This window comes from Mustela lutreola, chromosome 8, assembly GCF_030435805.1.
Source record: "Mustela lutreola isolate mMusLut2 chromosome 8, mMusLut2.pri, whole genome shotgun sequence".
In the NCBI taxonomy this organism is placed as follows: Eukaryota; Metazoa; Chordata; class Mammalia; order Carnivora; family Mustelidae; genus Mustela; species Mustela lutreola.
This window is the reverse complement of record NC_081297.1, coordinates 28900571-28914802: the sequence shown is the minus strand read 5'-3', so window position 1 is coordinate 28914802 and position 14232 is coordinate 28900571. Positions and strand designations below refer to the sequence as shown.

The 14232-nt window shown below is 43.8% G+C and overlaps 1 protein-coding gene across 1 annotated transcript in view; it reads left to right on the top strand.

Annotated features, from left to right (window-relative positions):
* The window catches only part of PROSER2 (proline and serine rich 2), a 43738-nt gene that overhangs the window by 10480 nt on the left and 19026 nt on the right, over positions 1-14232 (top strand). Inside the window, exon 2 of the mRNA XM_059184157.1 lies at positions 9935-10139. Within this exon, the coding sequence (XP_059040140.1) occupies positions 10002-10139 (138 nt within the window). The 5' untranslated portion in view covers positions 9935-10001. The remainder of the gene's footprint in view (positions 1-9934; positions 10140-14232) is intronic.

Genomic DNA, 14232 nt, shown 5'->3' with positions numbered 1-14232 from the left:
CACTCTTTACATAAAAATAGGAATCAAGACAGAACCAGACAGAAACGATAAAAGTAGGACTCCTGTCTTTTTTGTTCAAGTAAATCAGTACAAAGTGCCTATCACATTCGTTGGTGTTCACATGAATGAATGTTGTCAGGAGCTACTAGCATTAAGGCCAACAATGGCTATTTTATATTTACTGCGAGTTTCATCTAGGAGTGTGTACATTCCAATAAAAATGGCTGTTCTCTTTATTCTCACCCACTGCTTAACCATATGAAAAAGCCCATTCATGATAATGAGCGGTGGTGACTTAGAAACCATTCCCACTGTGAAACTGCTTCGTTTTTAGTGTTCTTGAAGGTCAAAAATAAAACAAAACAACCCCCCACACACACACATACACACATGAAACCAAAATACCAACAGCCCATACCTTTAAAAGCAGCTTGGCTATTAAATCATCGTACTGAGATTTCTCAGGCTATAGCTTTAAAGGTCATTCCTTTCCTAGGATTGTTTTTCTACGTTTCTGAAAAAGTCTTCACAGAATTCCTGTGCATGGAAGCAGAAGAGACTGAGTTGATGGAGCAATAGGACTCGGGTGGGGAGGGATCCTGCTCCCGTTACTCACAGATGGACACACCGACCCTCCTGCACAGCCTGACGTGGGAAAAGCCTGACGTGGGAAAGAGGCCGTTTCTAAGATGACTTGTACCCCTTTTCCAGCTCAGCTGTGCTTCTGCTGACTGCATCTTAGCACTGTTGGGTAACGGTGGTATCTGGACAATGTGTACGGGTCTATAAATCACAGATCCAGGGGCTTAGAATCCTAGGATCCAACCTGGACCTTTTCTTTCATAAGGAGTTTACCTTGGCGAGGAGCCGGAGCAGTTTTCTTTTTGAAGTGTCCTGTAGGCACACTGAGCAAAAATTAGTTCCACATCATTCGGTTCAGGTAGATAATTTTTCCATTCATGTTCAGAATGAACAAAGGCAGTAATCACTCTCGTGATTTTGTTCAGCCTGTCTGTAGGGCATCTAAGCCTTGTAAGGTATGTTTCCCTGCCCCCCACCTTGTAGGTACAAAGCCCAATAGTTGGAAGGTGAAGGAACTTCATATACTTGTTCTAGCTTAGATGCAGCAAACTGCATCAGATCAGCCTTTCCCTGGTTAATTTCAGGCTAAACCACGAACCAAGAAAAGTTTATCTTTGTGGTTTCTCCTTCCTTTGAAAGCACTTCCCTCCTGCATTGCCCTGGGGTTTCTAGATTATATGTCTTCTCTTCCTCCCTCATTAAGTCCGAAGTCATCCGCCTGTCCTGCATCATCTCCTTCCATGCTGGACCTTGCCGACATCTCCTGGGTGCTAAATGATCTGATACATTGTTACTCTTCAAACTTCCAGGTCATCTTTCTTTTCTGTCTCCCTGGCAGTGGGAGGTAGGTGGGGCCCTGTTGTACCTGCGACTAGCTTGTCCTCTGGGTATGGAGATAAAACATAGTGTTGTGTGTTATACTTAAATAAATGGAATTGTGTTAACAATCTGACTATAACTTTTCACTCAAAACATTTTAGGACATATGCATGCCGTTGTCCAGTCGATTGCTTTGGGCTGAGGCACAATTTTCCATAGTAAAAGCATTTACCAGGTTTTGATTTATTCTGGGAGTTCGTAGTGGATAATGAAACTAGATTCCCACCAGCTCAACTCTGCTACAGGCAAAGTTCCCCTGTATTCCTGGAGAATTCCCATGGAGTAGACCAAGCAGTGGGATTTTTGGATCACGGGGCATAGTTTCACCGTGCTGCCCCATTGCTCCATGGAGAGGTCGGATGAATTTCACACCCCCAACAGTGAGTGGTACATGAAGTTTCCTGTTTCCCCACATTCTTGCTGGTGTTTGTTATTTTTCAGTTGTCTAATTTGTGCCAATCCAGTAGGTATAAGCTAATGTCTTACAGTACTTCTAGACTTGTATTTCTTCTGTTTCCCGGTAACATTGAACATCTCTCACATACCTCTTAGTCACTCGGGTTTCCTCTCTGTGAACTGCTTAATCATATTCCTTGTACTTTTTTTCTCATGAGCTTCCTGTCTTGTTCCTGTTGGTTTACAAGAATTTTTTGCATATTCTAGCGATCAGTTCCTTTTATGAGACCATGCACATCTCCCACCGGCCTGCCTCTTTTCTGTTAACGTGGCCTACAGTGCCTTCCATTTTTACATATAATCATTGCAATTTTCACCTTAGGACTTGTGGTTTTTTGAGTCCTAATGAACAGAAATATCAATGGAACAGAACAGGAAATTCAGAAATAGAAACTACCACATAACCATTTAGCATAAAATCACATTTAGTACTTCAAGACAGCGGAAAAGATGAGTTTTCAACACTTGGCATTTGAGAAATTGCAGAGCCATTTTAGCTTGGGGATGGAGAAATAGATCTCTCCTTCACACTTCACACTAAGACAAATTCAAGTTGGGTCAGATATTTAAATATGAAAAGTGAAACCATAAAAATGCTAAGTAGAAAATATGAGAAGTATTTTATTTATATCCTTAGAATTTTTTTTTTTTTTTAGTTCAAGTCTTAGCATAGGGTTTGAACTCAGGACCCTGAGATCAAGATTCAAGCTGAGACCAAGTGCAAGATATTTAACTGACTCAGCCACCTAGATGCCTCAGGAAAGGCCTTTCTAAGTTTGCAAAACCCATAAGTTATAAACCAAAAGATTGATGAAGTCAACTATATAAAAACAAATTCTTTAAGTCAATGCACAAGTTAAGAAAACATTTTTGCAATTTATGTTAAGCAGTTTCTGGGTTTTCTAGTCTGTTCCATGGGTGTGTTTACTGATCTAGCACCAGTACCTGTGTCTGGATTACTCTTACTTTATAATGATTCTGGAAGCTTCTTTAGGAGCTTCCAGCTTCTTTCTTTTGAAAGTTCTTCCAGCTTCTTTAGGAGCTTCCTGGTTGTTCTTATCTCTTTGTTTTTCCCAATACAACTTTCTCCTTTTGTTAAGCCCCTAATAAGTTTAAAAACCAACCTACTGGATTTTTCCAAAAACAACCCTGTTGTGATTTTGATGGCTCTGTTGGCTGCACTGTCCAACAGAACTTTCTAGAATGATGGAAAATTTCCATTAATTAATACTTAAAATATGGCTAGTACAGCTGAGGAACCGAATCTTTTAATTTAATTTTAATTAAATTTAAGTAACCACACATGGCTAGAGTTTACTGGATGTCTATTCCTTCAGAGCAATTCAACTGTAGGAGACTAGCTCATCTTAGTGATATTGACTCTTCCAGTCCTGAAAATGGTCACTTATTAGTTCTTTATTGACTTTCAATAACATTTTATTATTATTTTCCAAAAAACTTCACACATTTTTTGTGCAACTCTAATATATATGTATATGCATACATATGTTATGCTATTTTATTTTTTATTTTATGCTATTTTAAATGTTTTCTTAGTTATTGTTTGTGGCTAGCCTATAGAAATTGTTTTTTTTATATATTGATTTATATCCAGTGACTTTATAAAAAACACTTGGGTTTTTTTTTTTTAAGATTTTATTTATTTATTTGACAGAGAGAGAGAGCAAGCAGGGGAGCAGCAGGTAGAGGGAGAGGGAGAGGCAGGCTCCCAGCTGAGCAGGAAGCCCGATATGGGGCTTGATTCCAGGACGCCAAGACCATGACCTGAGCTGAAGGCAGACACTTAACCAACTGAGCCACCCAGGGGCCCCAGAAAACACTTGTTGATTCTAATAATTTATGAGATTCTTGGTGTTTTCTACAAAGATCACAAGTATCTATAAATACTGACATTTTTGTTTCTTCCTTTTCAATCCTTATACATTTTTTTTCTTGTCTTATATGTGGGATAGGACTTAAATAAAATACAGTATAGAGAACAGCAGTGGTGATAATGAGAATGGCTTTAATGTTTTGTCACTAAGTATAATGTTTACTGTAATTTTTCATGCATATCTTTTATTGGGTTAGAAGTTCTTCCTTCATACTTTGTGAAGTTCTTAAAAAAATTATGCCTAATATTAAATTTACTCGTTGCTTCAGATATTCAATCTTCAGTTTACCCCATCCACTTGAGTTTTTAAATTGCTATTAACTTTTTTTTTTTTTAAGTTCAATTTGGTTCTTTTTCAAATTACTCTGGTCATTTTTTATGATGAGATATTTTCCTTCTGTGAGGAAGAGAGAGTGGTCAGAAGTATTTTTCATATAGCATTCCACATCTAAAACTGTCCCAATATACCAGCCAGGCTGTCTTATCCACCAGACTCTGGAAATGAGGGTTTCTCCATGGGGCTGTTACCTTCTCTTTTCCCCTTAGCTCATCAATAGGCTTCTCCTCTCCTTAAAACAAAACAAAATAGATAAACCAAACCAGTAACTGAAAATAACCTTTCTCCAACCCAGTTGTCCCTGTAGCTACTGTCTTTAATTTTTTCATTTTTTTTGCTTTCCCATCACATCTCAACTTTTTTTTTCCAAGTTTTTATTTTATTTCATTTTTTAAAAGTGGGCTCTATGCCCAGTGTGGAGCCCAACACGGAGCTTGAACTCATGACTATGAGATCAAGACCTGAGCTGAGATCAAGAGTCAGACACTTAACTGACTCAGCCACCCAGGACCCCTTGAGTTTTTCTTTTAATTCCAGATAGTTAATATACAGTGTTATATCAGTTTCAGGTATACAATTTAGTGATTCAGCTGTTCCATAATCACGACAAGTGCACTCCTTCATCCCCATTACCCATGTCACCCATCCCCCCCGCCAGAGAGCACACCCCCAATGACACGATGCACACCCCACTTCTCCCGTCCATGTCTTGGCCCACTCTCGGGGGCTTTGGATCATCTCTGCACTGCTCGCTCTTTATAAGGTCAGTGAGTTTGTTGGCAGTTTTTAGTCCTTACTCTGTTGCACCTTTTGGCAGCCAGAGTCCCCCTCTCTTTTGTTCTGAAAATACACTCCTGCCCTGCCTGTTAGTCATGAAAATTTCATACCCTTTACCTCTTAACGTTTTTTGCCTTCCAAACTTACGGCCACAGTAGTTTCCAGGTTTTTATCATTTCTTATGTGAACTGGTAAAATAACTTGATAATAGCTTTGATTGCCCCAGAGATAGATTATTGATTGGAGAGTGAGTATGTGCAGCATTTGAAAGACAGAAAAGATCATTTGGTGAAAGCATCATCTCTGCTCTCGCCTCCTGGCCATCCCTTTCTCCCTCCTTGCAGACAATTCCCCTGAGCATCTTTCTGTCTATCCTTCCAGAGAAAGTTTCTGCATAAATATATTTTCTCACTGATTTCCCTATTCCAGTGGAAGTATACGCCAGGTTCTGTTCTTTCCCTTGCTCTTTCCACACACAAACTGTGTCCTGCAAACCACTCAGCTGCCCCTTCTTTTTCCTCCCAAAGATTTTATTTATTCATTTGAGAGAAGGAGTGAGACAGAGAGAGGGAAGCAGATTCCCTGCTGAGCAGGGAGCCCAAAAGATGTGGGGCTCAAACTCAGGACCCTGAGATCATGACCTGAGCTGAAGGCAGATGCTTAACCGGCTGAGCCACCTAGGCGCCCTGCACATACCTCCCCCCTTTTAAAACAGTGTTTGATATTCCATTATCTTCATTACCTTTAAGTTCCTCTCCTGGGCTATCTGCCCGTCAAGGTATCACCTGAGTTACCTGTGTGTTATGCATGGGATGGTGGCACTCTGCTGGGGCATAAACCTCCTTGCTCCCCCTCCTCCACCTGTGAGCAAGTCACTTCAAAAGTCAGAGCCCCGGGCGCCTGGGTGGCTCAGTGGGTTAAGCCGCTGCCTTCAGCTCACTCAGGTCATGATCTCAGGGTCCTGGGATCTAGTCCCGCATCGGGCTCTCTGCTCAGCGGGGAGCCTGCTTCCCTCTCTCTCTCTCTGCCTGCCTCTCCATCTACTTGTGATTTCTCTCTGTCAAATAAATAAATAAAATCTTTAAAAAAAAAAAAGTCAGAGCCCCTTTCCCTCCATCTGCACTTCTGTCTTCCTTTCCCAGCTTATTTGGTCCTATGCTCTAGCCAAGCTCAGTGCTTCACCCCAGTGCCCACCACTTCCACAGACCCCGAGTGGGGCCAGGCCTTTGCTCAGTCCTTCTCTCTACTCGGAATGCCCATCACAGTGTGTATAACCGATAGTCTCTTACATCTTAAACATCTCTTAGGGCTTGGCCTTGTTGTCACCGTTCTGTGAAGTCTCTGAATCCCACTGGGCTTAATGGCACCCCTTGCCCTGTGCTCCCATTTTCTCCGCAATGGCGCTGAGCGTAGCCTACACTTCCGTCTTATGTGGGAGTCGGTGCTGCGTGGCAGAACTGTTTGCAGCACTTTTAAAAAATACATGTGCTCAGGCTTAACTCCTGTACGCACATTCGGTCTGTCTGATACCTTATGGACTTAAGAACCAGGGCCTCCATCAAGTTCCTCTGTGGAAGAAGTGGTTTTTACTTGTCGGTTATTGCCTGGTACCTGCAGTCTGCTCAGTGTGAGGTCGGAAAACGGCAAATATCTGGAGAATATGCTGGGGCTAGAAGGGAAGATAGGCCTCAGATTGAAGCACGTATTGATTGGTAGGAACTGAGACAGAGTGGGGTGATGGTGAGGGAGGGCTTTGTGCTAGATGCATCTAGGTCATTCTATATCTTGCTGGAATGTAGGGGAAGATGAAAAAAAGGAGTTGTCTTCCTCTGTTGGCTGCAATGGACTCACCTGAGGGCGTTCACTTGCCCAGCTCCCACAGACCCACCAGGTCCTTCAGCCTGGATAGCTGCTGTCCTTCCCACCTGCCATGCTTGGCAGATGTAGATTTCCTAGGACTGTAGATCAGCAGTGGCCTTGTCCTCGTTCTGTCTGCTCAACAGATAAACTAGACCTTTCCGGACAAGGACACTACTAGTAAATAATGAGAAATAAACACAGGAAGTCTAAGAAAATAAACAGAAAGTGAGCACATCGGGGCACCTGGGTGGCTCAGTTAAGTTCTGACTCTTGTTTCAGCTCAGATCATGATCTCAGGGTCATGAGATTGAGCCCCACATTGGGTTCTGCACTGATCATGGAACCCGCTTGAGATTCTCTCTCTCCCTCTGCCCCTCCACCCACTCTTTCTCTTCAAAAAAAAATTTTTTTAATTACGTTAAATTGAAGAAAAAAAATTAAATTAAATTGAAGAGGGAAAAAAAAGGAAGTGAACACAGTGGCTCAAATTTCTGCTCCTACGGTGTCAGACTTGCTGGGACCTCAGCAAGCTCCTCTGGTAGAAATCAGCTTCTTCACCTATGGGGCTCTCTTAGTCTTGTTTGTTCTAAACTTTACTGTAAACCCAAAGAGTGAACCCATGATTGGACAAGGAGACTAAATATTTTAGGGTGGTAATGACCCTCCCAGGCCCATGGGATGTGGGGAGTCACTCCTGTCAAACCTGTCTGCCCTATTCCCTTCCCAGGGCAGACCAGAGAAAAAGGCTGCGTCTTTGCCCTTCCTCTCCAGAAAACTTTGCTCTCGCCACAGTGGACCACCTTGGGATTCTATATTTTTAGTTCCCAGGGAACCGGGATGAGGGGAGCCCCTCATTCTTGAGGTCTTAAGAGATCACAGAAGAGTTGCACCTTGAACTTGGGAAGGATGTTGAACCAAGGTGTTCACTTTCTCCCCGACAACTTCTGCCTTCTGGAGAATTATGGTTAGCTTCCTCATATTCTTTCAAGGTAGTAATTTGTAAAAATCTAAATGTTATAGTTTTACAGTGTCAGAATAGCTTTTCAAATTGTCATAGCACAAGAAAAAGGTGTGTTCTCGAACGATCTGGTAGGTTACTGCCCTCTGGCCATGCTGGGGCTGCCTCAGAGCGCTGTTCCTACTGCACAGACTTGTTGCAAAATTCCCGGCCCTTTCCCACAGACAAGGCACATCCACTGGGTTCCTTCCTCATGTGGGGCTAATGAGCATCTCACTTCCCCATCTTTCACCTCCTTGTTGTGTCAGGGGAAGATTTACTGCCCCACATCTCCCTCCTTTCCCTGGAGCAGTGACTTGCTTAGTTCAGGAATGAATTAGCATCCATGGGTCCACCTCACCCAGTCCCCAGCTACTCAGCGGCCCAGGGAAGGCGCATATTATTAGCTACATAGATGGTTAGATGGTTTAGATGACGTCTGTGCACTGTTTAGGCTTGCTGTTACACAAATTTTAAAACCTATAACATTTTGGGGGGGTGCCTGAGTAGCTCAGTCAGTTAAGCGTCCAATTCTTGATTTCAGCTCAGGTTGTAATCCCATGGTCCTGGGATCAAAGCCGCTCCAGGCTCCCTGCTCAGCGAGGAGTCTGCTTAAGCTCACTCTCCCTTTCTCCCTGGCTGTGCTCGTTCATGCTCGCTCTCTCGCTCTCTCTCAAAATCAATCAATCAATCAATCTTAAAAAAAAAAAAAAAAGAAACACCTTTAACACATTAAGCTTTTTTTTTTTTTTTTAAACCATTTGGAATAATGGTGACTGCCAAAAAGTATGTATATGCTCAGAATCTTCTGCTCCCTAGCCTTGCTCTTAAACTGCCAGTTAACATAAGCTGACTCACCTGAAAAATGAAGAGAAACCAGGCGAGGAAGAGTTTCTTTTCTAAGCTGTTCTCACACCTTCAGGATTTCCCTAAGAAGATCTTACACTAATTTTAGAAGTTTTAAACAACACAGTCCACCCAAAAGTATTCCATACTGATTAGGTTTTCTCCACAGGTGGTCATGTTTCTATTAAAAATTAATGCACAGGGGCGCCTGGGTGGCTCAGTGGGTTAGGCCTCTGCCTTCGGCTCAGGTCATGATCCCAGGGTCCTGGGATCGAGGCCCACCTCAGGCTCTCTGCTCAGCAGGGAGCCTGCTTCCCTCTCTGTCTCTGCCTGCCTCTCTGCCTACTTGCGATCTCTCTCTCTCTATCAAATAAATTAAAAAAAAATTAATGCACACATGAGTGTGCACGTGTATGCACACAGTTCTGCCAATGGTTATCTGAGCTCACATGCCCCTCAGTATTCTTAAAGGGGTTCGTAAGGCCACCTGGCAGTATTTTCAATTTAGGAATAAATGACGTGGGCTTGTATCTCTCCACTTGCCCTAAGCCTCCACAAGAGGCTTATTCCCTTATTCCCTATTAATCTTGTTTGGTCTTCTAGAAGGTTTTGTTGAACCCCATTGTCCATTGTTCAGAGACTGAGTTGAATTTCCTGCTAAAAGAGTCAGAGTATGAAACTAAGGGGCCGGTAGGGGAAATTTTCCTATCTTTGTTCCTGAAAGTAAAAAATATGAACTTCCTTGTAGTGGTAACTTACCGTACCTTAGAATATTATGTAGAAATTGCAAAAGCCTCTCAGCCCCCAGAGAGCCTGGAATCTCAGAGATGTCAACCAGACTTTAATTCACGATTTACTAGCTCTTTTCACTTCACTGAACTCTGAACTGCAGTGGAGCTGGAAAAAGAGCCATAATGTGGTGGTGTCTGAGGTAGAAGAGACTAGCATCAATAAAGAGCACAAGGAAGTCCTGAATCCACGTGGGAAAGAGCATGATAGTACAGGTCCTCGGTGCAAAGGAGGGAGCCAGAACATTAGCCTATTAACTTTTCAGCGACAAAGTAATTGTTAGTCCATTCATCTTTTCCTTAAAAAATGATTCACATCTTCATGATGAAAAGAGATATAAAGGAGAAATGAAAATGAGCAGACACATTGACTTAGGGGCTCCTAATTCCCTTTGTTTTGATGGTTGAGGCTGCAGATTGAGATGATTCTGACCCATGCTGAGCCTTTCATTCGGAGGGCTAAGGCATTCATTGTGTGGGCTTTCTAACAGCTGTCCCCCTGTGCTTGGTTTCTCCAGAGGGAATGGGACCCTGGCCCCTCCCCCACTTCCTGTGACTGGGCCAGCAGTGGAGGTGTGTGTGGGGATGCCTGTGAACCGCCAGCAGTCAGACTCTTCGGAGATGGACTCGGATGTGTCCCCCAGCTGCGGTCTCAGCGACCTGAGCAGAGGGGGCAGCCTGGACAGTCGAAGCAGCAGCTCCCGCTCCAGGAGTTTGACTTTGGTGAGTGACTGCTTTCTTTAATGCTCTGGCTGCCTGGTTTTGTGCAGCCCCCTCCTCTTTGAGGAATAGCTTACCTTCTTGGGTTCACAAGCTTGACGTCTCGACATACTTGCTTTGTGGAGTGGCATTTCGTTTGTAATCATCTTAAGATTTGCATAGATGCAGAACGTTCCACTCAAATCAGATCTCATGCTGTGGCCCGGTAATCCGGCTGCTGAGACTCGGAGAGGACCGTGCCTGACGTCTGTAACCCACCCAGCAAAGGCCCACTGCCTTTCCGCTCAAAGGGCTGAAAGGAGGGGTGCCTGGATGGCTCCATCGGTTTGATCATCCAACTCTTGATTTTGGCTCAGGTCATGGTCTCGGGGTCGTGAGATCGAGCCTCACATCAGGCTCCAAGCTCAGTGCAGAGTCCATCTGAGATTCTCTCTCCCTCTCCCTCTGCCCCTCACCCCTGCTTATGCTCTCTCTTTCTCTCTAAATCAATCAGTAATTAAAATCTTTTTTTAAAAGGGGTTGAGGTTGAGGGGTACCTGGGCGGCTCGGTTGATTAAACGTCTACCTTCAGCTCGAGTCCTGATCCCAGAATCCTGGGATCGAGCCCTGGGGCGGGCTCCCTGCTCAGCCCTCCCTCTCCTCCCTGATCTCTCTCTCACTATCTCTGTGCCTATCTCTGTCTCTCTCTCAAATAAATAAATGAAAATATTTTTAAAAAGCGAGGGGGGATGTTGAAAAGAGAGAAGCATTTCATGGGGCAAAACCAAATTCACTCTGAAACCGATTTTTACCTCCTTTGCAAATGTTAAGTGTTATTGTATCCCTTTCTCTCAGGATCCAGGCCCTTACACAGCATCAGAAAGCTTTGGCAACATTTACAGAAAGGGTCTTTAGTTTTTACGGTGACTCTTCTGCACCCCTTGCCCCTCAAGATCTTCGTCTTTCAGGAGAGAGACCTTTTTATTCACAGAGGGAAGGACAGGTTAACGTTGGGCCCACTGAGAACTGTTTCGGTTGTTCATCTCACTCCCTTGGAGTGGGGGCAGAATTTCCTTCAGATACACTGAGTCCTAAAATTAACCCCAATTGTGCTGAACTTAAGATAACTATATATGGCAAAGAGGGCAGTCAATAGTAATGATAGAGCTTTATAGATTTCCACTTGGATCTTTTCTTAAACCATCACAGTAGTATGAAATAAATACTATCTGATTTGATTCATCCAAAAAAAACATATATTACAAATTACTCCCTGAATATCTGGGGACCTAGAAAGCCTTAATAAAGGGGAATTTGGGCTGTTTTTACTTTTTTTTTTTTTAAAGATTTTATTTATTATTTGACAGAGAGAGACACAGTGAGAGAGGGAACACAAGTAGGGGGAGTGGGAGAAGGAGAAGCAGGCTTCCCACTGAGCAGAGAGCCTGACATGGGGCTTGATCCCAGGACCCTGGGATCATGACCTGAGCCGAAGGCAGATGCTTAACGACTGAGCCACCCAGATGCCCCTGGGCTGCTTTTTAAATTTAAGTTTATACAAAGGACCTATTAAAAGAATATGTAGAGGGTCACCTCAGTGGCTCAGTGGGTTAAGCCTCTGCCTTTGGCTCAGGTCATGATCTCAGGGTCCAGCCCCACATTGGACTCTCTGCTCTGCAGGGAGCCTGCTTCCCCCTCTCTCTCTGCCTGCCTCTCTGCCTACTTGTGATCTCTCCCTCTCTCCTTCTCAAATTTAAAAAAAAAAAAAATCTTTTAAAAATAAAAGAATATGTAGAAAAGACAGATGAGGGGTGCCTGGGTGGCTCAGTGAGTTAAGCCTCTGCCTTTAGAAATTTTAGGTTCAAAGGTGGGAGAGATTACAAATCTTTTACATTTATAAATATCAGGAGGTCAAGGTGGGTAGAGTGAACAGCATTAACTATCTTTGGGGAAGGATTTCTGAGCCATCAGTGTTGGTCCAAATAGGTTTTACAGTGCGTTTGAATAGGTATCAGCAGGACATTCCCCAGTATACTTATAATTTCTCTGAAATCAAAAAAAAACCCACATTATGCATGTTTCAAGTTGCTTCCCTCTTACTAAGCAGTCTGTATCCTAAGAAACTGCTCAACATAGTCATAAACACAGCATATTAGTGACAGGCCTGAGTTCAAATTCAAATTCATTGCCTTTGGAATCTGGGAAAGTTAATCAGTCACTGTGTTCCTCAGTAGTTTTCTTCCCGAGTTACAAACAGGGGTGCTGGGATAAGAATTCTTCCCCAGGGTGACTGTGAGGACGCGCCGGCCAGCATATAGTCCGCCCTTCCTGACCACAGCCTCCTTGGTGAGTGCCCACTTAGCTTCCAGGCTGTATGTGATTCTGCCTCATCCCGCCCCAGCTTCTCGTGGGATCCATGCTCTCCGTGTCGTGTCTCTGTCTTACCAGTAGTCTTCTGAGTTTTTCCTTTGGCCACTAATGATGAGATGGGAAAGGGAGAACTCCTCTCCCCGCACCGAGCATCTCACACACTTCCTAATTCTGGCGATCTCACTCTGGGGCATCACTTTGGAGTGAACGTCCAGAATGCCTATCCTCTGTGTTGTTTCCTCTCTGGTACCGTCCTGCAGTGGGACTGCAACATGCCTGACTCTTTTATTCTCTGGCAGCCCCAGCACTGTACCCAGTGGAGCATAATTGTGGGAACGGCATGGCAGATTCTGCTTTCAAGAAGTGCGCAGTGAAATTATATTCTCAGGATGCGTGCGTGGGTGGGTGTGACCACGTAATCCTGCCACGTGCCCCACCTGGCTCCCTGTTTCTCGGTGTCTGTAGGAGGACACATCCCAGTCTTGTTCCAGCACCTTCTTTGCAGACCTCTGCTTGCTTGCAAGTGTTTTCCTTTCTGGAAGATTCTCAAGCCGACTTGAGCTGCCATCTGTGTCCTCTTACAGTTGTGTGTTCTCCTTAGAGAGCAGTGGCACGCTGAGAAAATTTGGCATTTTGATTAGGACTTAACTTTAATGAAGCACTGCCTCAGCAGCCAGCCCCTTTCACCAGTGAACTAGCCACACCATTACAAAAACGGGTGAACTTTCAGGGAGTCTGAATGTGGAGAGGAGCTCTTTATGTTTTGATTCTACATCATCAGGGCTTTTTATGACCCGTTTTTTCGGAATGAGACTGAACCATAATAGTTTTGCAAACCCTTGCCTCTCTGAACCCCCAGCCTCATGAAAGACTAGTCAGGGACTGTGCTTTCAGGCCTTTACACTGTTTTGCATTCCGTGTACCTCTTGGAAGGCTCTTTAAATAAGAGATCACCTAGTTTTGCCTTAGGGAAACATTTCTTTTAAGCAAGGTTATTTTTTAAAAGAAGATAAAACACGAATGCCTGGTGTTAAATGAGAGTATCCTAATGTTCTCAAACACTGGTGGAAGGGTTGCCTGGGTTGTAACAGATCTTTACACAATGGAAACTTTTCTCCTGAGCCAGTGCAAGCTAAAAATGAAAATAGATGCTTCAGTAGGCTTGTTCTGGCTGCCCATATGGCCACCATGACGACCGGGGCTGTTCCAGGAGGGCAGAGGATGTGGTCTGTATTACCAAGAGGCTGGTTGTATTTGGATATGTACTTTATTTCTCTTGTAAGGAATTCTGCCTCTGAACACGTTTTAATGAAAGACAGAGCTAGAACGAGACCAGATTAGCCAAATCTTGAAATACTTGAGTAAGAAGATACCTTTTGAACGTGTTTTTTCTCCCTCTCTGGAACTTGAGAAGGATGACTAAATGCAACGCAAGGCAGCACATATTCACAAATCTGGGAGGATGGTTCTAGAAATTTATCCTCAGTCCGTAATACAGATTCAGGATAAAAGTTTTGAGAAGAATCTGGAGACATTCATATATGATAGCTGTTTACGGAGCAAAGGAAACTTTGGGTGTAGGGTTCCCTATATTCTTAACTCCTTCAAGCTGGGTTGGATCTGGAGCACCCATCTCATGAAATGCCCAGGGAAAGATGGCTGCCCCCTGCTGGTGTGCTTGGGTGCCACTGCTGTGTGTGGCCCTGCAGCCTGCAGGCCTCCTGGGGCTTCTTCTAGAAAAGAAAGT